This window comes from Furipterus horrens, unplaced genomic scaffold, assembly GCF_987537825.1.
Source record: "Furipterus horrens unplaced genomic scaffold, mFurHor1.1.pri manual_scaffold_9, whole genome shotgun sequence".
NCBI lineage: Eukaryota > Metazoa > Chordata > Mammalia > Chiroptera > Furipteridae > Furipterus > Furipterus horrens.
In genome coordinates, this window is record NW_028327179.1 from 38,087,799 (window position 1) to 38,113,330 (window position 25,532).

At 37.4% G+C, this 25,532-nt stretch overlaps 1 protein-coding gene across 1 annotated transcript in view; it reads left to right on the forward strand.

Annotated features, from left to right (window-relative positions):
• ELAPOR2 (endosome-lysosome associated apoptosis and autophagy regulator family member 2) overlaps nucleotides 1-25,532 on the forward strand; it is a 190,891-nt gene that overhangs the window by 127,051 nt on the left and 38,308 nt on the right. The window contains exons 9-15 of the mRNA XM_090287277.1: nucleotides 4,112-4,292; nucleotides 5,782-5,910; nucleotides 14,140-14,230; nucleotides 14,880-14,982; nucleotides 17,938-18,075; nucleotides 19,546-19,809; nucleotides 20,513-20,686. Coding sequence (XP_090143403.1) covers nucleotides 4,112-4,292; nucleotides 5,782-5,910; nucleotides 14,140-14,230; nucleotides 14,880-14,982; nucleotides 17,938-18,075; nucleotides 19,546-19,809; nucleotides 20,513-20,686 — 1,080 coding nt within the window. The remainder of the gene's footprint in view (nucleotides 1-4,111; nucleotides 4,293-5,781; nucleotides 5,911-14,139; nucleotides 14,231-14,879; nucleotides 14,983-17,937; nucleotides 18,076-19,545; nucleotides 19,810-20,512; nucleotides 20,687-25,532) is intronic.

Sequence of the window (25,532 nt, forward strand, 5' to 3'; positions counted from 1 at the left end):
CATAGTTATTCCAATGTTATTGATTATATTCCCTATGCTGCACTTTACATCCCCATGATTATTCCATAACTACCAATGACTACTTAATCCCTTCACCTTTTCCACCCATCCTCTTAACCCTCTCCCATCTGGCAACTGTCCAGATGTTCTCTGTATCTATGAGTCTGTTTTCTTCTTGTTCATTTATTTTGTTTTTAGATTCCACATATAAGTGAAATCATATGGCATTTGTCTTGCTCTGACTTATTTCACTCAGCACAATACCCTCTAGGTCTATCCATGTTGTTGCAAATAGCAAGATTTCATTCGTTTTTTATGGCTGAGTCATATTCCATTGTATATATGCACTACTTCTTCTTTATCCATTCATCTAAGTTGCTTTCATATCTTGGCTATTGTAAATAATACTGCAAATAATGGATGCATATGTCTTTCTATTTAGTATTTTGGGTTTTTTTTTTTTCTTTGTTTTTGTTTTCTTTATAAATACCCAGAAGTGGAATTGCTGGGTCCTTCTTTGTCTCTTGTTTTAAAGTCTGTTTTGTCTGGTGTACATATTGCTATCCCAGGTTTTTTTTGTTTGCTTTCATTTTCATAAATTTTTTCCCCATCCCCATACTTTCAGTCTGTGTGTATCTTTTGGTCTGAAGTGAATCTCTTGTAGACAGCATATGTAAGGGCCTTGTTTTCTTATCTCTTCAGCCAACATATGTTTTTTGATTGGAACATTTAATCCATTTGCATTTAATGTAATTGTTGATAGTTATGTATTTATTGTCACTTTATTATTTATATTTTTACTATTACTTATATCTTTTTTCTTCTCTTTCTTAAGGAAGACCCTTTAACATTTCTTGTAATATTGATTTGGTGGTGATGGACTACTTTAGCTTTTTATTGTCTGGGTAGCTCTTTATCTATTCTTTGATTCTAAATGATAGCTTTGCCGAGAAGAGTAGCCTTGGTTGTTGGCCTTTGCTTTTCATCACTTTGAATATTTCCTGTCAATCCCTTCTGGCCTACAGTGTTTCTGTAGAGAAGTCAGTTGCAGGTCTTATGGGCACTCCCCTGTACGTAACTAACTGCTCTTCTCTTGGTGCTTTTAAGATTCTCTCTTTGTCTTTAACCTTGGTATTTTAATTATGATGTGTCTTGGTGTGGGCCTCTTTGGGTCCATTTTGTTTGGGGTTCTCTGCACTTCCTGGGCTTGCATATCTTTTTCCTTCAACAGGTTAGGGAAGTTTTCAGTCATTATTTCTTCAGACAGGTTTCATTCTCTCACTCTCTTTGCTCTTTTTGGTGCCTGTTTTACGCAGATGTTGTTATACTTGATGTTGCTCCAAAAGTCTCTTAAACTATCCTCAGTTTTTGAAAATTCTTTTCTATTTATGCTACTCTTCTTGTTTTCTGCTACCTTGTCTTCCAAATTGCTCATTCAATTCTCTGCATCATCTAATATTATATTGATTCCTTCTAGTGTTTTCTTCATTTAATTTATTGTATTCTTCATTTTTGGTGGTTCTTTTTAATGATTTCTTTGTCCTTTTTTGCCTTTGAAGTTTTCATTAAGTTTTTTGACTATCCTTATAACCAGTGTTTTGAACTCTGTATCTCGTAGTTTGCTTGCCTCCATTTCATTTAGTTCTTATTCTGGAGATTTCTCCTGTTCTTTTATTTGGGACATGTTTCTTTGTCTCCTCATTTTGGCTGCCTTTCTGTTTTGTCTCTGTGTATTAGGTCATTGATTTTTAACCCTTTTCATCTCATGGAATACATAAAGTAATTATTAAAATTCTGTGGCACATCAAAAATATATTTTTTACTTATCTTACATAAGAAATAGGGGGATAATTGTGATTCATTCACAATGGATGGCTATTGTTATGTTGGCTATTGTAATTTTTTAAATTTGGTAATCTTAAGGGAAAAGAGGTTAGTGCCCTGACTAAATAGTCAGGCATTGCATGTTTTAAAAATTCTTGTGGCACACCAATTTGTTATGACACATTAGTTGAAAAATTACTGTATTAGGTAGATCTGCTGTGTCTCCCAGTCTTGGTAGGGTGACCTAATATAGTAGGTGTCCTGTAGGGCCCAGTGAGACAGCTTTCCTGGTCACCCAAGCTGGGCACTCCAGCTGCACCCCCTGTGTGAGCTGTGCAAACCCTTCTATTGTAGTTAAGCCTTGACTTCTGTTGGCACAGCAATGGGAGGGATTGACCCCCAAGTCAGTTGGCTACAAGGACCAATTTTGACTACAGTGGAGGAGGTACTATATGTGGGCCAACCCCATGGAGCAGAACTCACTTCAGTGAAGCTCTGATGCCTGCCAAGCCCACTCCGTGAGTCTGTTGCTTATGGAGATGGTTGGGTGGTACTCTGGCATGGTCTGAAGCTGGCCATCATATGTGCTGGCCCTGGGGCTTCATTGGAGGTACAGGACAAGTTCAGCCACCATCTGTGTTCTGCTTGGGGCTGCCCTTCATGAACTATACCATGATTTGAAAATGACTGCTATTTGTACTTGGCTGGGAGGTGCCCCAGGAAAGCCAAGCTGCAAACTGAGTCTGCCTGCTACTAGTGCTGGGTCTGGGACCACTTAGGAAGATGTATGGAGTTAGTGAACCTTTTAGAGATTTTTTTTTTTTTTTTTTGGAGATTTTAGGGAAGCTCACATCATGAGCCAAGGCAGGCCATTTGTGTGGGAAAGTCACTGGAAGTGGTTTGGGCATGCCCACAGGTTGGGTGGGGTAGGGTCTCAGGGAATCACCAGGGCAGGGTGAACAGTGTTAGGTTGATGGTGACTCAGATATGGTGTCAGCCTACACCTTCAGGGAGAGGGCTCAATAAAGGAAAAATGGCTTCTGCCAGCATTTCTGTCTGGGAAAAAGCTGCTCCTCTTCCTCTCACCCTGAACCAGACAGCTCAGTTCCTCTCCATATGTCCCTGGTGCCTTTTGAGCTGCTACCCCCATGCTGGAGTTCAGAGTGAGTGAGTTTGAGTAAGTGTATGCATGGGCCCTTTAAGAGTAATGCCTGGGACTCTAGGAGCCCTCTGTCTCATTCAGTCACAATACCTACTGGTTTTCACAGCCAGAAATTAGGAGGATTTCTCTTCCTAGCACTGGAACCCTGTGCTTTGGACCTGATGTGGGGCTGGGACCCCCTGCTCCTCAGGGGAGGACCTCTACAGCCAAGATGTCCTTCCCAAATTTTAACTGTCATACATGGGTGTGGGACCCACTCATTCTGCATCTCCACCCTTCCTACCAGTGTACGTGGTTTCTTCTGTGTATCCTTAGTCACAGAAATTCTGTTAAGCTATGTTTCAGGCAGTTAGGAATAATGGTTGTTCTATAGTTTAGTTGTAATTTTGCTGTGGTCCTGGGAAGATGTGAGTACCACATTTACTTACACTGCCATTTTACCCGGAAATCTAGAGGCAGTCTTAATCCTGATATTTGGCACACATGCAAAAGGACCTAAAATCCTCAGAAGAAAATATTTTCAGTATTGATCTTGGAGTCTAATATAAGGTTACTGGGAAAGACCTAGACCGCTATTACCAATATTTATGAAGTAACAGGATTAAAATGTAAAGCTGTATATATTCTTTAAAAATAATTTTGTTTTTATTTCTTTTTGTTTGTTTTTGTTTTTTGGTGATCATTATGTGGAAAGCCTACTGATAGGTACTGTGGTTGAGGGAAAGGAGAGTAGTGCAAGTCTCAAAGTGAAAAGCACAGTCTCTGCATAGGCTTATGTTGGTTGAGGAATAAAGTGAGTGAGTGGATAGGAGAGTAAGGGCTCTAATCACGTTATCTGTACTTTAAAGAGGAATTTCATGATGAGGAATGTGCTATGCATGAGGTAAAGCCACCTGTAGCTTAGGGTAAAAATACTTGGAAATAACAGTCATTTTCCCACTGAAGTTTTTTTTTGGGGGGGGGGTGGGGTCATCTCATTTTGTTACAGATGTTTTAGATTGTCTTCATTTGGCCCTTCTATTCTGTCACTATTTGGAATTTTTCTAGGTGTCAGTTTAACATTTGTGTTATTGGAAGTTCAAAGCAAATAAAGGATGTTAGACGACTTACAAGCCTTTTCTGCAGACACAGGTAATGTACAAGTGGATAGAGCCCAAAATCTGCCGGGAAGATCTCACAGATGCTATTAGGTTGCCCCCTTCTGGAGAGAAGAAGGATTGTCCGCCTTGCAACCCTGGATTTTATAACAATGGATCATCTTCTTGCCATCCCTGCCCTCCTGGGACGTTTTCAGATGGAACAAAGGGTAGGATATCAGTTGGTCCAATAATTGGATCTTTAGCATAATAATCTTGTTGGACCACTGTGACATTTTTGTTCAGAATTGTTCTTATGAAATCATTCTTTAAAGTGTAGTTGTCTCAGAGACTGAAGTAGAGTTGAGAAATAAAATAATAGCATCATGGGATTGCAATGGCTTATTTAGCATAACATAAGGATAGCTTTTCAATGGAATTTTGTATAATACAATCTTAATGAGATGATGCTGCCTTTGGATAGTGATAAGAAATTACACTATATTAAGTGATTATGAATAGGCACTTCTTTTCCAGTGTATGAGTGCATGTATATTGATACAAGCATAAAATATAGTGTCTTTTAATTCAGCTTTGAAATAACAGATCACATTCTGTGCTACAATAATATTTTTAAAATGTTCGTTTTTGATCATATGGCATAGGATAGTTCCTAAGTAAATTGTTTCAAAATGTATAGTTTGGAAAATTTTAGTACTTACCAAGTAATATAGAAAGTGGTTATAGAATTTGTTTGAATTTTGGTAGGCAAAGATTACAATACATTTTAGTTGCAGGTTTCTTACTTGAATCTAGCCATTCCAGATATTTAATATCCAGAGCCTTTGAGAAATAACGTAAAAAGGACTCGAGAGTCAAATTGACTTGGCTGTGGGTCCACATGCTGCAGGCTGCCAGTAGTGTTATTTATCTAAGTTACTCCAACCTTCTGAACCTCAATTTCCTCATCTGCAAAATTGCAGGTAATAATATCTAGCTCATCATCAGCGAGCCGGTTATATATAATAAAAATGTCTCCTGCAGTACTTTGGTACCAGGAAGTGTTTGTTCAGTGAACATTTTCTCTCTCTACCCCTTCATTTACTGGTGTGATAATGCCAAGTATCTTGGGTAAATTAAAAAATGTTTAGAAAAGACCCTTCCATTTCAATAGTGCAGATGTTAATTTAAATCAGGTTTATTCAAAAACCTTAACTCTTTACAAACCTCTCAACTCCCAGTACCATTTTTTAACATAGCCAATATTTTGAATTTCAAGTAATTAGTCCATAATTAAATGGCATGCATGATTTTCTGTTCTGTTTAATAACCAATAGTAAGTGTGAAATATTTCCTTACTCATGAAGTGGATGGTACTGATTCTAAAATCACACATAAGAGAACTTGTTTTGTAGAGTATAATTTATAGCAGCAGTTATTCCTCAAAATGAAGGAGAATATTATTTTAAGAGATTTTATGTTTACCTTTTCCTTTTTCATATAAATTGAGTATATATGTGTATAATATATACAGAATTATTTTTCTTTCCAGATTGCTTTTGAAAAAGTTATTAATTCTTAAGGAAATTGGTGATTCACTATCTCTCCTTCCCACTTCCCTCTCTGCTAATTAAAATTTAGCAGGGCTTGGAAAAGAGGAAGAGAAAGTTGTCCAGATGAAGTTTAACTGTAATTGTTCACCCCACTTGCCTTCTGTAGAATGTAAACCGTGCCCAGCAGGAACAGAGCCTGCACTTGGGTTTGAATATAAATGGTGGAATGTCCTTCCTGGCAACATGAAAACTTCCTGCTTCAATGTTGGAAATTCAAAGTGTGATGGAATGAATGGTGAGTTCAGAGTCAACTTACTTGATGTATTTTGGCAGCATAGACTTTTGGATTCAGCTCTTTAAAAACATACTACTTGTGGGTATGAAGAACTTCAATCTTATTTGGTTACTTGTATTTCTTTAAGTCCTCACATAGAAATAGTAAATGTGGTGTTAGAGCTGGATGGCTTTCCTATAAAAGTATAAACTATTTTGCACTTTTGAATTCTGTTAAAGGCAGATATTGAGGAGGACCAATTATGGTTATAAATGCCAAAATAGGTTACCAGGGGGTGGTATGAAATCTATGTTGTTTGCCATTTTGAAGAACAATTCGACAGCATTTCTGCCTGTATTGGTTTTTTCTGGCTCACCTCTGAGCCAATGTGAGAAGTTAATTAAATCATCTCTGTCTCTCTTTGCCCATGACCCTGATTACAAAATACTGATGAACCTCACTTACTGGAAACATGAAAATGGGGCAGAGTTCTATAGGATGTTTGCTGAATGTTCTTTGTTCTTACACTGTAAGTTCTTAGCCTAGCACTTAGTTGTTCTGCAGTATTTGTTGGTTGATTGAATGACAATATCTATATATGTATTTTTAAACTTGACACTATGAGTAGGTGTTACAAATACTAGGGTTTTACGCCAAAATGCATCCTTCACTTTTATAAACTCATTAGCATTTTTATCAGCTCACTTTTTAAGATACTGTTTGATCATTGTAAAAAGTGCTTTTTCATTGCATCTGTTTTAAACCATTTCCTATCCAAAATAAACAGGCTTGGGATGTAGAAAGTGAGGTGTACACAGGGATTGACAAATGATTGGTCTTTGTTCAATATTGGTTAAACATATGTGTGAAAAAGCCCTAATATATGTTGAACATTATGAAATATTTCTCTTTATTGACCAATAATCACACTTGTAGGAATTTATCCTAAGGAAGATAAGGAAATGTACAATAGTTATTATCTGATCACAAGGGGTTATGTTTTAAAAAGATACTGTGATGGAATTCTAGGTTGAAGAGGTTAAGACACTGGAAAAGTAAGATTGGGAAGACTAGTGTATTGAAAAGCTTTATGAAAGAATCATTACTTGTGTGTGTGTGTGTGTGTGTGTACATGTGTGTATTCACTTACATGTAAAGATTACCTGAAAATGTTATTGTGTCTTTTAGAGAATTTACTCCTAGTCTAAATTTCATAATAATACTTGATTTACCCACTCATTCACTTACAGGCTATAATTTAAATGTTTGTTAATGTTCCAGAATGTTCAATTATTAATTTGGAAAGTATACATCTCTGTAATATTAGTATGTGATATCAAAATAGCAAATGGTTATGTGAAAAATGAAAAGGTGGTATAGGGGACGATCCTTCCTTGTTTCTAGCTTCTGCTAACTCCAGGCATTTCCTGGCCATGGCAGCATGACTCCAGGCTCTGCCTCCCTCCTCACGTGGCCATCTTCCCTTTGTGTCTGTGTGTCTGTGTGTCTGTGTGTCTTCACGTGGTGTTTGTTCTCCCTGTGCGTCTGGGTCCAGATTTCTGTCTCCTCATAGGGACACCAGTTATGTTGGATTAAGGCCCACCCTAAAGACCTCATCTTAACTTGAGTATATCTCCAAAAACTCTATTTTCAAATAATCAAGTCCATTTACAGGCTCTGTGGATTAGGGCTTCCACATATCTTTCGGGGAGGGGCACAATTCAACCTATAACAACAAGCAATGTTCAAAATATGAGAAATACTTGTTTCCTCTTGCAACGATGCTAGTTCCCTCCCAACTTAGCTTCATACCACCCATGTCTACTTTCTTTTCTGTGGCCTTCTCTGCTGTTCTGTCCCTCCTTATGACATTTCTGAACACCAGGAAGAGATTTAGAGAAACATCTGTAAGTCCTCCCACTTTTTATTCAAAAATTTTTATTGTCTTTGTAATTACCATTAATTGCCCTCATCCTCTCTTTTACCTCCTCCCACCTCCACCCCCTACTCCCTGGCAATCACCACACTGTTGTCCATGTCCATGACTCCTTTTGCTTTTTTGCTAAATTCTTCCTCTCCCCAGACAGCCCCCCAGAACTGTCAGCTTGCTCTCCATCTATGAGTCTGTATCTATTTTGCTCTTTACTTCAGTTTGTCGATTAGATTCTGCATATGAGTGAAATAATACGGTATTTGTCTTCCTCTGATTGGCTTATTTCACTTAGCATAATGTTCTTGAGGTCCATCCATGCTGTCACATAAGGTAAACTTTTCTTCTTTTTTACAGGCAAGTAATATGCCATTGTGTAAATGTCCCGTAGCTGTTCTATCCACTCATTTACTGATGGATTCCTGGGCTGCTTTTAAATCTTGGCTATTGTAAATAACACTGCAATGAACATAGGGGTGCTTATGTTCTTTTAAATTAGTATTTTGGGTATCTTCAGATAGATTCCCAGAAGTGGAATCTCTGAGTCATAAGGCAGTTCCAGTTTTAATATTTTGAAGTAACTTAATACTGCTTTCCACAGTGGCTGCGCCAATCTGCATTTCCACCAGCAGTGCAAGAGGATTCCCCTTTCTCCACATCCTTGCCTGTACTTGTTGTTTGTTGATTTATTGATGATGGCCATTCTGAAGGGTGTGAGATGGTACCTCATTGTGATTTTAATTTGCTTTCTCTAATGATTAGTGAGATTGAGCATCTTTTCATATGTCTATTGGTCATTTGTATGGCCTCTTTGGGTTTTTGGCCCAATTTTTAATTTGATTGTTTGTTTTTTGGGGTTGAGCTTTATAAGTTCTTTATAAATTTGAGGTATTACCTCTTATCAGATATATTGGCAAATATGTTCTCCCATTCTGTGGGTTATCTTATTATTTTGTTGATGGTTTTCTTTGCTGTGTAAAAGCTTTTTAGTTTGCTGTAGTCCCATTTGTTTGTTTCTTTTGTTTCTCTTGCCTGAAATGACATATAAGAAAAAATATTGCTACGAGCAATGTGCAAGATTTTACTGCCTATATTTTCTTCTAGGATTTTTATGCTTTCAGGTCTAACATTGAAGTTTTTAGTCCATTTTGAGTTTATTCTTGTATGTGGCATAAGAATGTAGTCTAGTTTCATTTTTCTGCTTTTATCTGTCCAATTTTCCCAACACCATTTATTGAATAAACTATCTTTAGCCCATTGTGTGTGCTTGCTTCCTCTGTCAAATATTAATTAACTATAAAGCTATGGGTTTATTTCTGGGCTCTGTGTTCTGTTCCACTGACCTGTGTGTCTTTTTTTAATGTCAGTAACATGCTCTTTTGATTACTATGGCCTTACAATATAGTTTCATATTAGGTAGTTTGATTCCTCCAACTTTATTCTTCTTTCTCGATTGCTGTTGCTATTTGCGGCCTTTTGTAGTTCCATATAAATTTTTGAAACATTTATTCTAGTTCTTTGAAATAAATCATTGGTATCTTGTTAGGAATTGCATTGTATCTAAGATTGCTTTGCATAGTATGGACATTTTAATGATTTTAATTCTACCTGGTCATGAACATGGTGTGTGCTTCCACTTATTTGTGTCTTCTTGAATTTCTTTCTTCAGTGTCTTATAATTTTATGAGTACAGGCCTTTTACACCCATGGTTAGGTTTATTCCTAGGTATTTTTTCTTTTTGAAGCAATTGTGAATGGGATTGTTTTCTTAATTTCCCTTTCTGTTTGTTTGTTATTGGTATATAAAAATGCAGCTGATGTCTGGATATTAATTTTGTATCCTACTACTTTGCTGAATTCATTGATCAGTTCTCGTTGTTTCTCAGTGGACTCTTTGGGGTTCTTTATGTACAGTATCATGTCATTGGCAAATAAAGACATTTTACTATTTCCTTTCCAATTTGGATGCTTTTGTTTCTTCTTCTTGTCTGATTGCTGTAGCTTGAAGTTCCAGTACTATGTTGAATAAGAGAGGTGAAAGCAGATATCCCTGTCTTGTTCCCAATCTTAAGGGGAATGCTTGTAGTTTTTGCTTATTGAGTGTGATGTTGGCAGTGGGTTTGTCATATATGGCCTTTATTGTGTTTATGTATGTTGCCTCTATTTCCACTTTGCTGAGAGTTTATCAAATGCTTTTTCTGAATCTATTGATATGATCATGTGGTTTTTATCCTTTTCTTTCTTTTTGTGGTGTATGACATTTATTGATTTGTGAACGTTGTACCAAACTTGCATCCTCAGAATAAATCCCACTTGATCATTATTTATTGCTATATTTGGATTGCTAATATTTTGTTGAGGATTTTAGCATCTATGCTCATCAGGGCTATTGGCCTATAACTTTCTTTTTTTTTTTGTAGTATCTCTATCTGCTTTTGAAATTAGAATAATGCTCACCTCGTAAAATGAGCTTGGGCATCTTCCCTTGTCTTGAATTTTTTGAATACTTTGAGAAGGAGTGGTGTTAGTTCTTCACAGAATATCTGGTAAAATTCACCTGTGAACCATCTAGTCCAGGGCTTTTGTTTATAGGAAGTTTTTGGATTACTGCTTCAATTTCACTAGGTGTAATCTGTCTATTCAGACTCTTGATTCTTCCTGATTTAGTATCAGAAGATTGTATGTTTCTAGGATTGATCCATTTCATCCTGGTTGTCCAATTTGTTGGCATATGGTTGTTCATAATATTTCCTTACAATCCTTTTATATTTCTTTGGTGTCAGTTGTTATTTCTCCTTTTTCATTTCTGATTTTATTTATTTGTGTCCTGACTTTTTTCTTGATGAATGTAGTTAAAGGTTTGTGAATCTTGTTTATGCTTTCAAAGAACCAGTTCTTTCTCTTTTGTATTGTAGTAAGCCCTTTAACATTTGTTGCAACACTGGTTTTGTCATAACAAATTTCTTTAGCATTTTCTTGTCTGAGAAGCTCTTTATTTCTTTTACATTTTTAAGTGGTAGTATTGCTGGGTAAAGTAGTCTTGGTTGTAAGTCCTTGCTTTTCATTACCTTGAAAATTTCATGTGAATCCCTTCTGGCCTGAAACAGATGACTGCCTAATGGGAGCTCCCTTGTAGGTAAGTAACTGTTTTACTCTTGTGGCTGTTAAGATTCTCTCCTTTCCTTCAAGCTTTGTTGTTTTAATCATGATGTATCTTGGTGTGGGCCTCTTTGAGTCCATCTTTTTTTGGGACTCTCTGCACTTCCTGGACTTGTGTGTCTTTTCCCTTTCCCAGATTAGGGATGTTTTTGGTCATTATTTCTTCAAATAGGTTCTCAATTCCTTGCTCGCTTGCTTCTCCTTTTGGTATCCCCATGATGTGGATGTTGTTTCACTTCATATTTGTCCCAAAGGTCCCTTAAACCCTCCTCATTTAAAACAAATTTTGTTTTTTCTTTTTGCTGCTCTGCTCGGCTGTTTTTTTTTTTTTTCTCTCTTGCCTTCCAAATCATTGGTTCAATTCTTTGCTTCATCTAACCTACCTTTTATTCCTCCCAGTGTATTATTTATTTCAGCTATTACATTCTTTATTTCTGACTGGTCCTTTTTTATGGTTTTTATGTCTTTTTCATGCCATTGAATATCTTTGTAATTATTATTTTAAACTGTATGTCTGACAAATTGCTTGCCTCCATTTCATTTAGCCCTTCTTCTGGAGAAATCTCTAGTCCTTTTATTTGGGGCGTGTTTCTTTGTATTCCCATTTTGGCTGCCTCTTTGTGTTTGTTTCTATCTATTAGGTAGATCTGCAAAGACTTAGATCCAGGCCTGTGTCTGATGTGGTCTGTTACTGGCCCTGGGCAACCTATTTGAAGCAGTCAGTGATTCACAGTTTGTGGTTTCCTTTGCTGGGCCTGGATGTGCGCATAAAGAACAACTGTGTACCATATTTGGCTTTTACCAGCACTGGGCCTGGGGTATGGTCTACAAAAGTGTCAAAGCTCTAAGAGATCCACCTCTGCCTGCAGGTTTTAGGCTTAATCATTGAAAGTCACTCCAGCTGTAGTCCTCAGCAGATGGACTTAAGCTCCACAGGATGGGGCAAGAGAGATTCCTGTGGGTGGGGCTATTGTTTCCTACCAGGCTGGTGCTGTATGAAGAAGAGTGCTCTTCCAAGAAAGATAGCTTCTGTAGTATTGGGAATGACTCAGCACAGCTGACCTTTTGGCTCTCTCCCCAGAGTCACCAACCCCAGATTATCCTCATGTGGCTCTAGTTCACTCTGCCCTCCCTCTGCTAGAGCCCAGGGTAAGTGGTTGCAAAGAAAACTTTTTGTGTTGGCTCTTTAATAGACTCTCTGCATCTCTAGTCATCTCTCCCTGGAAGACAGAAACCCTGCTGCTTTTCACAGCTGAATGTTATTTGGGTTGCTTTTCAGGTTCTGGTGCTCTAGGCTGGGGAGCCCAGCTTCTGGTTTAGACCTCACACTTCTTAGTGGGAACCCCCTAGCTGCTGAAATATTCCTTCAGAACTTAAGCTGCCATCCATGGGAGCCCAGCCTGCTGGCCCTCTAGCACCTCCACCATACTCTATACCAGTCACGTTGTGAAGTGATTTCTTCTGTCTGTCCTTGGTTATAAGGCTTCTGTCCAGCCAGTATTCATTGGTTATTCAGGAGTTTTCTATGATTTACTTGTGTCCTCCCTCTCTTGCTATAGGTGTCCTTCACTTGGGACTATCTCTCTTCCTCAAACCCCAGGCACAAGTTTGTAGTCTTCCTAAACCTAAATGCCTTTCCCAGGGCTTACGGTGCGGTCAGGGGCCTGGTGTTCCACTGGATCAGACTGCCTTATGGCTGTTCAACTCTTCACATTAGGAGTTGATGCCTGCTTGTTTCTCTTTTTAACCTCATGAACTTTTGGACAGTAGAAAAACTGTCATTTCTCTCAGAAGCCAGTAGATTAGTGCATATTTTTTTAGGACTAGTTTGATTTATATGTATTCAACACATTACCTTTCTATGAACTGCTGATTATAACATTTCAAAGATCGCCAACTCACTACTCTAGCACTGATATTACTCTCTTCCTCAGTTTCCCCTTATACTTATTGAAATAGCAGATATTGATGTTTTCTTTTAGAGATGGAAGTGTCAATGCCAAGCCATTACCATTAATTAATAACCTTGCTTGATGGTGTATAGGGGATGCTTCTCTTTTCCTCATTATATTGTGGCCATTTCAGCCTATGGTAGGTTGATTCTTTTTATGCCAAGTATAGATCACCCCCCAGTACCTTCTAAGTGCATTTGTTTTGCCCCATACTGATGACAATTGTTAATGTGTCTTTCTCTCTCATGTTCTACTGATTTTCTTCAGTGAAGGAGAATGAAGTCTTGTCTTTCTATCCCTAGGTGAATATCATGGTTCTTAGCACTCAGTAAATGCCAATTGAGTTAATGAGTAAGTGAATAAATGCAGAACAAGGCTTAAATTAGGGAACAACAATATAGTAAATTATACGTAATCCAGACTTCAAATGTTCTTCACTAAGTAACTTAAGGTTTCTATTTCTCATTGTTTACCTGAAGACTAGGATTTTCCTTCTTGCTGTGTTAGAATGGATAAAGACCATCTGTTTTAGTTTCAAAAAGATAACCATGGCTAATTGAGAAAACTGTTGTTAATTTTCTCATTAAATAAGTTTTATGCAAAAAATGTATCATTTGATTATTTCTGGGGAATCATGTGGAATGTCTTTATTGGTATGTAGGAGTTTACCTCTATGTGCAATTGCAACTGCAATTTAAAAATAGGGAATTCTTTGGGAGTACAGTAGTCCCTCTCTATATTGTGGTTCACTTATCGTGGCCTCACTCTTTCATGGGATTTTTAAAAATATTATATTTATTTATTTATTGTGGATTTTTCACAATATTGCAGGATTTTGTTAAAGTTACGTAGGTTTAAGAGTGTAGAATATGCTTAAGAACATAAGTAGTGTTTATAAAACTGTGGAAAGGGTTAATAAGGGAGTGGGAAAGGTTAGTAAGGGACTGGGAATGGTTTATAAGTGTGTGGGAAGGGTTTATAAAGCCTTAAAATATATATAAATACTAAAATAAATATAAGGTTCCTACTTCGCGGATTTTCACCTATTGCAGGGGGAGTCTAGAACGTAATACCCGCGATAAGTGATGGAATATTGTATTTCTAACTTTGAACATAAATACTAATGATCTTTTTTATCTTTATTTTAAAAAGTTGTTTGAAATCATTAATGGGATTTTTACTAATAAAGATGACCTTTATCATTTCCAGGTTGGGAGGTGGCTGGAGATCATATTCAGAGTGGGGCTGGAGGTTCTGATAATGATTACCTGATTTTAAACTTGCATATCCCAGGATTTAAGTAAGGAAAACCAATTCTGATTTCCTTCCATAAGAATCCTCATGCCTGTTTCCCTATAGAAATAGTTGGAGTAGGACTGCCTTTATAAAATATAATAATACTGTGATATCCTTAGTGAATAACAAGTAGGACAATATTGGTAAGAATATCTATAGAATCACTGATTGAGAAACTGTAACTATTAATTGTGTATTAGATCAAGTTGAATGCTTTTAATATTTTATCCAAATGTTACAGCAATCATGATTTTTGGATGCTTAATGAAGATGTCTTAATCTAGGTTATTTACAGCAGTATCTTATGGTATATATATTTATTTTTGTCTCAGTTTTATCTGTAAAGTTTTAAAATGCCATTTTGCTTTAGTCCCTAATGTTGAAATTTCCCAGTAGGTATGTTTTTCTTGCTTCAGTATGGATGTAGTGTTTATACCAGGAGATCCAAGCATAGTAACATTGTTGTGGAGACTTCATTTAGAACAGAGGTTATGGCCATACAGAGATTGAGGGAGGAAGGAGCTGGGTTGGGGGCAGCAGTGGATTAAAGGAAGAGAAGAGCATGGTTTTCATCTTAATTTAAAAAGTGACAATTTTGTTCCAGATTGTATTCAGAATACATGATAATATTGTAACTTTAATCTGTCAAATAGACCACCAACCTCTATGACTGGAGCCATGGGTTCTGAACTGGGAAGAATAACATTTGTCTTTGAGACCCTCTGTTCTGCTGACTGTGTCCTGTACTTCATGGTGGTAAGTGAAAGAGTGGCTTTCATAGGCAGATTTAGAAATCTGGAAGCTCAGCATTCTCTTTCAAGTGTGAATTTACTTATACATGCTTAGGGCCTTCCAAAAACATTAAAAAATATCTAAAGAAGTCACTAAGGATTGTGCAATTACACCCACAAAGAAAGTATTTGTTTTTTGTGGGGAGGACAGAGTGAGGGGGCCTGGGCAGAGAGTATTAATCTGGTAGAAAATTTCTTCATAAAAATATGCCATCAGCAGGATGAAAATTTTCCTCTAATAATCATTCAGCAAGTCAAGCCATTTGGAGGGAAAAAACCATGTATTAATAACTGACAGAAGAAAGTAATGTTGTAGACACTTGGAAGAAGGAGAACACTTCCTTGTTAAATTTAATCAGTGAAGACAAAGGACTTTACTACGTGCCTGTCATAATTTTACCCCTCTTATTCCAGATGTCCTATAAATCTCAACTCTTTAAAAAATTTACTGGACCTTATGTGCGTATTAAAAGGTCGTTGACTAAGATTTTAGCATTATAATTAAGTAGTGACTTTATAGACGTGACGTGTGTTTGTTTTTCTAAATATTCTTTAATAGCTAGTTAACAGTCCATTAACAATTTCCTCCATGACATACAAGATATATGGGGATTTAAATATTTGTTTGTAATTACTAAAAGCTCAAATGAAGGCAGACTATTTTTTTCTGAAAAAGAAATTGACTTTGTAGTATAAAAGGAGATCATGAATAATCTTCAACATATTCATCTATATTGTACCACAAATCTTCCATTCTCCCAGCTTTGTCTCCTTATTTCTTTAATCTGTTAGCCCTTCTTCACTCTCAGAGCCATTGTTAACATTTAGATTACTATTATCTTAGAACAGTAGTCTCCTATCCAGTCTTTCTTCTTGTCTCTATTCTCTCATCCATGGTGCTGTCAGAATATCTTAATAAACATAAAAACAATAGTAGAGGCATCCACATCAAATCTGCCCCCTTACCCTTGGAGGCTTTTTATTGCTATGGTAGTAGCCCCTGTAGTGTGGTCCCTGGACCAGGCACTTGTTAGAGATGCAAATTTCTCAGCCCTATCCTAGTGTTATTCTCTATGTTTAGCAGGGCTTGAGGGTAGTCCTGATACATGCTGAAGTTTGAGAGCCAGTAGCCTATAAATAACACTTAATTTTAAAATTTGTTCCACTTATTTATGCATTCATTGGTTGATTCTCGTATGTGCCCTGACCGGTGTCAAATCCACAACCTTGGCATAGCAGGATGGTGCTCTAACCACTGAGAAACCCGGTCAGGGCCTGAGATTCTTCAGCATGGCATCTCTGTGGCTTTTTGTATTCTTCGCCTGCCCTCTGTTACCAGACATACTCTGAGTGTTCACCCTGCTTTAGACACCATGAATTTGTTCGTGAAACACCTGTACTTTTTCACTTTTCTTGCCTTGGCACTCTAGGTTAGAATGACATTCTTCCTTCTGCTCTTTTGTCTGGTGAACTCCCATTCATACTTCAAGGGTAGTTCAAACTTCACTGCTTTTGAAGAGATTTTTTATTCCCTTATGTAAAATGAACAACTCTCTCCATTGTGCTCCTAAAAGCCTTTGAAAAAACCTTATTTTAATTATGTGAATGTATTCATCTTTTTTGCCTTTCTCATTTGACCAAACACTCTTGAGGGTAGGTATTACAATTATTTATTTTGGTAAATCAATATTAGGGTTTTAGCTCATAGCAGAATCTATTAGTTGTCTTTCTGTGTGATTTGGTCTTCTCACAGGACTTTTTGAGATATCAGTTAGATAGCATATGAAAATGCTTTCAAGATTTGGTAGTCTTTTACAAATATAAGATGGTATTAGTTGTAGTAATGCAATAAATTCCATTTATCATTGGAGTTAACATCCAAAAAGTAGTGTTGAAAAAAGCAGTATCTGTATTTATGGACTCCTTTTAAGAAGTGGCATGTGTGATAAATTGGTTATTGGGTAATGTGGGGAATTCTGTAATGTATGAAAATACATTCTCTTATTTCTGTCCTAGTGCAAACTCAACATGCACCTCTTTATAGCATATTTGACTGCTTTATAATATGTTTAACTCCTATGTTTATGTCATAGAAAGAAAGAGACATGTCTTGAGTTCATGCTATCATATTGTCAACATCCTCTGTCAACAGAGGCCCATCCAAATTCCTAAATGTGTATTAGGAGTTCTGCAGGGAAGACTAATAAGAAACTTCAGTGTTGGTCTTGGTTTTCATTTCAAATAAGTTAGATGTTTATTACATTATTTGGTTGATCTATTATATTTGTGTTCTAACCATGTTAATGAAAACATATTGGTTGGAATACTATGCATTCGTATGGTTTTCTAAATATTGATTTTAAGTGAGGAAATCAGATAAAATATATAAATTAATTATATTTAAATTAAAGTGTAAGCAGAAGAATACTTCATGAATGTATAATAACATTCTGATTAATCTGCACTTGGAAGTTACAAGTACAAATCAAGGAGAATTTATAATTTCTGTTCAAGAGCTGCCTATCAGAATCTCCTAGGAAAAAAGATATAAATGGACAGTCTTGCCATTTTATGAAGTTTACTGTGAGAAATTTAAGGAATTATGTTTTCCCTTCTAAGTGTATTTCTCCAAGCTAGACACACACACACACACACACACACACACACAAAACCCCTTAAACATACTCTGATTTGAGACCTCTTTCAGGTTATATTAACAACGTGGATGATATATTGTACTTACTAAGCTAGTGAATGCTTGTGTAGACTTGAAGGGAAGTTTTGAGAATTCTAGAGTTACATGTTCTGCAGATAAATATTTACAAGCCCTCCAGGATATGCTATAAATACAAACACATATTTGTAATGAATATATGCATATATTAATACGAAGTTTGTGCTTTTTTGGTATATTTTTTAGGATATTAATAGAAAAAGTACCAACGTGGTGGAATCATGGGGTGGAACCAAAGAAAAACAAGCATACACCCACATCGTCTTCAAGAATGCAACCTTTACATTTACATGGGCATTCCAGAGAACTAATCAGGGTCAAGATGTAAGTTCCAAGTTCGTTTTCTTAATACAAAGACAATGCCTCCAGTGGAGATTCATAGAAAGTGATCATTCAGATCTCCTGGAGGAAAAGATAGCTTTTTACTGATGTGGAATGAAACATTTGGTTATGAATTAGATTGGTATAAAAATGGTTATTTTTTTTTGAGAGTAAGAATGTATGAAATGGAATAATACAAAGAATCTTTAAAATTGTTCTACACTGCGAGCAATTATAGTTACTGAAAGCGTAAGAGAAAGAACATTAATTTTGTAGTTATTTAAAAAGTCCTCTCAGACTCTGAGAAGGCTGATACCCTTCTTCTTCTTCATCTGAATGATCAGAGATTTGTCCAGGAGCCATTAACAGATGTTGGTTTATAATTTCATCACAGTAAGTTTCCTTTTATAGCCTGGAGAATGTGTGTGGACACAAGATCAGGTGAACACACCGTTATTTACTCTTTTTTACTTTTCCTTCTAGAGTAGACCTTAATCCTCTCCTTAGTAAATTGCATTGTATGTTTCAATGGTAGCAAGACGATTGTTTTTGTGAATCTCCGTAAGTGGTCTTTCCAAGTAGAGAAAAAGGTAAACTACTTGTTCAGAAGCTGCCTTAAAGCTGTGATGGCAGATGTACCATTTTCTCTTTCCTCTTGAGGCTTTCACTGTGGAACCCATTCCCCATATTTCACTTGACTCCACTTGTTATTTATGAGTGTTCAGATTACTGTCTTGCATGGCATGAACATGCTATGGGATGCTTCCTCATCTTCCTTTTGCTTTTGCTCAAGGCAAAAAGCATTAAGTAGTCTAGGGTAATGCTGCCCTGTACTGATAGGGTGATGCCCACTGCTTGGTGAAAACAAAACCTTAATTGACCAAGTGTCTCAACAAGGAGAAGTAGAGTAAGCCATAGATTCTTGCTCTCTGTTCCAAATCCTTTCAGCAGAAATCAGAGAATGTTGGTTAGGGAAAGTACTAGAGAGAGAAAGGAAAGCCCAAAGAAGTTGTGTGATTGCATCAGTATTGCACAGTTGGTGTTAGGGTGAGGGCCAGAGTCTTATTCTTCCAAGGCTAGTCCAAGGCTTCCACCTTGCCACTGTTAGTGTCCTATTGTAACGTTAGATCTGGGCTCACACCTGTGTCAGTGATGGTGAGAGATATAATTGCTCTTCTATTAAACCACACTAGTTCTTTCAGATATAAAGTCTATAAAATACACTCAGTACCAATTATGAAATATCTTAGGATGACTGTGACAAAACTCTTAGAATTCCATTACTGTGGAATTTCTCTCCTAATGTGAAGATTTAAGATTTTTAAAGAAAAAAAGAACCAAAAAATTTAATCCGTTGTCAATTATAAACTATAAGCCTGGAACACTCTACTTATTTTGGTGATCAACATAAAAAAGTCTGGTTGTCCAATTAAGCCCCAAAGCAGAAGTCATTACTTTCTGCTCTCTTTTTAGAATAGACGGTTCATCAATGACATGGTGAAGATTTATTCTGTCACTGCCAGTAATGCAGTTGATGGGGTGGCGTCCTCATGCCGTGCCTGTGCCCTCGGTTCTGAACAGTCGGGCTCATCGTGTGTCCCCTGCCCCCCAGGCCACTACATTGAGAAAGAAACCAACCAGTGCAAGGAGTGTCCACCTGACACCTACCTGTCCATACATCAGGTCTACGGCAAGGAGGCTTGTATTCCGTGTGGGCCTGGGAGTAGAAGCACTCGGGTGAGTATTATATTTCAGTCATTGCTGGGAAAGCACAATTTAATAGAGAAACTCAGATGGGCCCTGTAATGTTTCTTTAGGAGCTAAAAGGTTGTTAGTTATGCTTATAAAAGACTTTTTCATTCCCTTTCTTGTTTTCTCTTACATTTATTGAGCACTGACTTAATATATTCCATGTAAGTGCTAGTGTCTGAGAACATAAAATGTTAAGAAAAGCTCTCAAATAAGAATGCTTTCCTTTCCAAAAATATGAAAATTTATTTCTTGTGTGCTTTGGTAAGGCAGAGCAAGTAAGCAACCTGTATAGATTGGCCATAGGAGAATATGGAGAACAGCAAGTGTGTCTTATGACATTTTAAGGGCAAAAGTTGATGCTATATTATTATGAGTGAAGGAGAAAAGTTTTATTGTCTATTTAAATGGACATAACAGGGAATTTTGACTATTTATCAAAATACCTTTCTACAAGATACTAATCTTGGAGTAACTGCTTTAAGAAGTTCTGAATCTTCTAAACTTCGACTAAGAAAATCTAATTAGCACGTAGAAATTCTCTGTATTATAGTAAAATATATTATAACTAAGATAAAATTACTGAAATAGATTTTAAACCTAGATTTTTTGAAACATTTTTATAGTAACTAATACTTTCTTTTCTGCTATATTATTAATATTTTTTTACATTTCTTAATCTTAATCAAAGGACCACTCAGTTTGCTATAGTGACTGCTTCTTCTACCATGAGAAAGAAAATCGGAGTTTGCACTATGACTTCAGCAACCTCAGCAGCGTGGGCTCATTAATGAATGGCCCCAGCTTTACTTCCAAAGGAACAAAATATTTCCATTTCTTCAATATTAGTTTATGTGGGCATGAGGTAAGTTCTGGCTATCAAGGTGAGATGGAGCTATATTTCAATCCAGATAGAAAATATCGATATTTTCTATGTTGGTGGCTCATTAAAATCTCAATGGAAACTAACAACTACATGTCAGAAACTGAGCTTTAATTGCATACATCCTCTGTTGCCTCCTTAGCATGTTGCTTGGAAGCTTTCTCCACCAGAGACAACCTTGTCTGGTTCTCAGTCCATCAAAGCACTTATCTTGAACCCCAAAGCTTGGAGCTATGGTGTAAGTGCTTTGAGGTTCCTTCATTTTTATAAAGGTGGCTCAGGCTTGTTGTTCCTACTATTTTTTAGGCAGGCAGTTATAGTTTCAGAAAAGTTCACTGTTGTTTATAATGTTGTCATTCTGTGTTTTAAAAAGAGAGACTTCTGAGAGGAAGTTTGTCCAAAAATAAAAAGGAGTTTAGCAGGGGACAATGTCAGTTGATGAGGTAGCTTCTGCTAATGAATAATGGAGCTTTATTTTCTGTGAGAAGAAGCAGAACCTTAATTGACACTGGTAATGGGGAGAGTTACAGAACTATATGTTCAATATTTTAAAGGGCAGACAAGGTTGGGGTTGGGATGTATATTCCTATTTAAGGCTTTTTGTCCATGTCTCTTTCTATATTAACTCTTGTATCTCTAATGGTCTTTGTTATGAGTTGTTGTGGCAAGCTTTGTACAAAGGAAATAAAAAAGAATATGATGACCATAGAAGTTTTCGAACAAAAAAAATTCTATAAATTTTACATGGTATGACATTTGTCCTGTCCTAATTTTACATACTCACTCAATTCATTAGTCAATTACTCACTAAGTAAATATATATTAAGTACCTATTATCTTTAATATTGTGTCAAGAAGTGAATGAAATTTATTCCATTTTATATCACACTTTTTCTCAATCTTATTCCTGTATTACTTCTATCTTTTTTTCCCCATCTTCTCTCTTCTTCTCCTCTGTCTTCTTTCTCTTTTTTTCCTTTATATTCTCATTCCTTTCTGGTTAGTGTTGTTTTTCTCTTTCCTTCCTCAGTAGTTTCTCTCTGCTCTTTTCAATTTTCTCTCCTTTTTTCTTCAACAATTTAATTTAAGCTTAGTAAAAATATGTTGCACCTATATAGTGGTAAGAAGGCTTGGTGGAGGGAGAAAATTTAATAGGTTATATTGCCAGCTGCATTAACAAAACAAAATCTTTATTCTTTTCTTTATGCCCACCTGTGCACACTCTATATCTAAGACCAACAAAGTAGTGTTTCTATTTTTTTAAATTATATTTTATTGGTTATATTGTTACAATAATTTCAGTTTTTTCCCCTTTGCTCCCCTCCACGCAGCACCCCACCTCTCCCAGCAATCCCCCACCAAATCCATGCCCATGGTTCGTATATACAAGCTCTCCTGCTTCACCCTTTCATGTATTCTTCTTTTTTTTAAATAAACAAATGATTAATTAATTATTTTAACAATAAAAAATAACAATCCCTCCCTCTCAGATATTAAGACCCTTTATAATCTTATAAAGGACAATGGGCAAAGAGCTCAAGCTCCTCTAACTGCTTCCAGCTGGACATGGTCGTCGTCCTACTTACCTTTGGGTCCAGAAATCCCTAATAAGAGTGGGGGTGTGGAGGGGAGGGTGGCCTTCCCACATGGGGAAGGATCGTGCAGACTCCAGGTCAGTTGGCTGTCCCCGGACAATGGCGTGCTTAGTTTAACAGGCTGGCATCCTTGTTGTATTCTGGGGGCAACTGATTTGGCAAAAGGGTTAAAAGACATCATTCAATTCATAACTACTAGATGACAAAAGGCAGGGATTAATTTTTCAATGTCCCACATTAGGGGAAAAAAAGGGGGGGGCTTCTTTGGAGGAAGGTGTGCCAGGCACATCTCACCTGTCCAAAACTCTTTTGCCCATTATACTTAGTTTGGGCTGAGGGAAATATTTTAGGTTTCCCCCTTCTCAGACCTCTGAGCCCTTTCGGTCCAAGCCATTAGGATAGGAAAGAGGAACCAGTTTTTTTTTTCCCCCCAGCTTTTCTTTATTGATTATATTGTTACAATAGTTCCAATTTTCTCCCCTTTACTCCCCTCCACCCAGTATCTCCCTCCCCCAGCAATCCCCCCCCAAGTCCATACCCATGGTTCGTAAAAAATAACTATCCCTCCCTCTCAGATATTAAGACCCTTTGTAATCTTGTAAAGGACAATGGGCGAAGGTCTCAAGCTCCTCTAGCTGCTTCAAGCTGGACATGGTCGTTGTCCTACCTACCCTTGGGTCCAGAAATCCCTAATAGTGGGGGTGTGGAGGGGAGGGTGGCCTTCCCACATGGGGAAGGATCGTGCAGACTCCAGGTCAGTTGGCTGTCTCCGGACAACGGCGTGCTTGGTTTAGTAGGCTGGTATCCTTGTTGTGTTCTGGGGGCAACAGATTTGGCAAAAAGGGTTAAAAGACATCATTCAATCCATAACTACTAGGTGACAAAAGGCAGGGATTAATTTTTCAATGTTCCACATTAGGAGAAAAAAAAAAAAAGGGGGTGGGGTGGGGGGGCTTCTTTGGAGGAAGGTGTGCTAGGCACATCTCGCCTGTCCAAAACCCTTTTGCCCATTATATTTAGTTTGGGCTGAGGGAAATAGTTTATGTTTTCCCCCTCTCAGACCTCTGGGCCCTTTCTGTCCAAGCCATTAGGATAGAAAAGAGAAACCAGTTTTAAAGTGAAGCCCACAGACCACCCCATTCTTCACCAACCCAGCCATTTAGTTCAGCCAAACTGTTGAGTCTCAGCAGGCAGCGCTGCAGACAGGATTAAGTGAGGCCTATGCGTACAGACAGTCACTCAGGTAATGCGGTCATAGGCTTATGCCCTTTGAAAACAGAAAATACATGTTAATTTATGTAACATAACCAACAAACAAGTCTCTAAATCTGTAAGACTGTCTTATTGGGAAGACATCCATTTGCAAGGCACTTGACATTCTACTTGCCTGCAACTTGAGTCTCTTTGGTGATATCACAGATATGGTTTAATTTTCAAGTGAAACCATTTTTTAAATGAGAAGAAACTTTTAAGACAGTTAGCTGCCCTACTTTACAGTCTGACACTGATCATTGTAATTTTCCTTGAATAATGATTTTTCTCCCTAAGATTACTCTCCTTGTCTTTAAAGGGACTACATTAAGTCCATTTTTAATTTATCCTGTTCATTTGCATAAACATAACAAGAGCAGCAAATGATCACTTATGATCTTTAGTTCTGTTTTGCTGGAACTTACCCAAGGAACATTTAGGGTGACCCTCAGTCTGCTCTTCAGGGCACAGAAGCTGGGCCACATACCTAGCATTCATCCTTGCCTGTACACACCTGTCCTTTCCAAGTCTTTCTGGTTTTCCATTGTGCCTTAAGGTCCCTTCTAGCCATCTTTCAGGAAAACAACCTTCGTTCCTTCCCTGGAGAGATTGCTGTGGACCGCACAACCAACCATGGCAGCAGGCCTTTTATTTCACAAGCTTTTATTACCTTTGAAAGTCATTCCCAGTTAAGAGGAACCAGTTTTAAAATGAAGCCCACAGACCACCCCATTCTTCACCAACCCAGCCACTTAGTTCAGCCAAACCGTTGAGTCTCAGGAGGCAGCACTGCATACAGGATTAAATGAGGCCTATACGTACAGACAGTCACTCAGGTAATGAGATATAGGCTTATGCCCTTTGAAAACAGAAAACACATGTTAATTTATGTAATATAACCCACAAACAAGTCTCTAAATCCGTAAGACTGTCTCATTGGAAAGACACCCAGTTGCAAGGCATTTGACATTCTTCTTGCCTGTAAATTAAATATCTTTGATGATACCACAGACATAGTTTAACTTTCAAGTGAAAACATATTTTAAATGAAAAGAAACTTTAAAGATGGTTAACTGCACTACTTTATAGTCTACCACCGAGAATTGTGATTTTCCTTGAATAATGATTTTTCTCCCTAAGATTACCCTCCTTGCCATTAAAGGGACTGCATTAAGTCCATTTTTAATTTATCCTGTTCATTTGCATAAACACAACAAGAGCAGGAAATGATCACTTATGATCTTTAGTTCTGCTTTGCTGGAACTAACTCACACAAGGAATATTTAGGGTGACCTTCAGGCTGCCCTCCAGGGCACAGAAGCTGAGCCACATACCTGGCATTCAGCCTCACCTGTACACACCTGTCTTTTCCAAATCCTTCTGGTTTTCCATTGTGCCTTAAGGTCCCTTCTAGCCATCTTTCAGGAAAACAGCCTTCATTCCTTCCCTGGAAAGATTGCCGTGGACCGCACAACCAACCACGGTACCAGGCCTTTTATCTCGTGGGCTTTTATTACCTTCGAAAGTTATTCCCAGTTCCTCAGGGCTTTTTGGTAACAACCAGAGCCCAAGCATGTCTCCTTTAGGCAAAGACATTCCAGTCAAAGTCTTGGTCAAAAAAAAATCCTCTATTAACAACTGGTCTTATTAGTTTTATGCAAAGAAACTTATGTCATTACTTCTTTAGAATGCCAAACTCTGGAGGGATCAGATAGGGAGAAAAATATACAGTGTAAAGGAATCCTTGTCCTTCTAATATTCACTGAACTGGCATTTCCATTCTTCATATTTTCATTTTTCCCCTACTAAAATTTTTTGTTTGTTTTTCCATTACAGTTGTCCCACTTTTTTCCCCCCTCTTGCTTCCTTGAACCCTGTCCCCTCCTTCTCCAACATTTAGTCCCCACTCAGTTGTCCATGTCTGTGGGTCATTTATACATGTTCTTTGACTAGACCCTTCCCCTTCTTACCCTCTTCTCTCC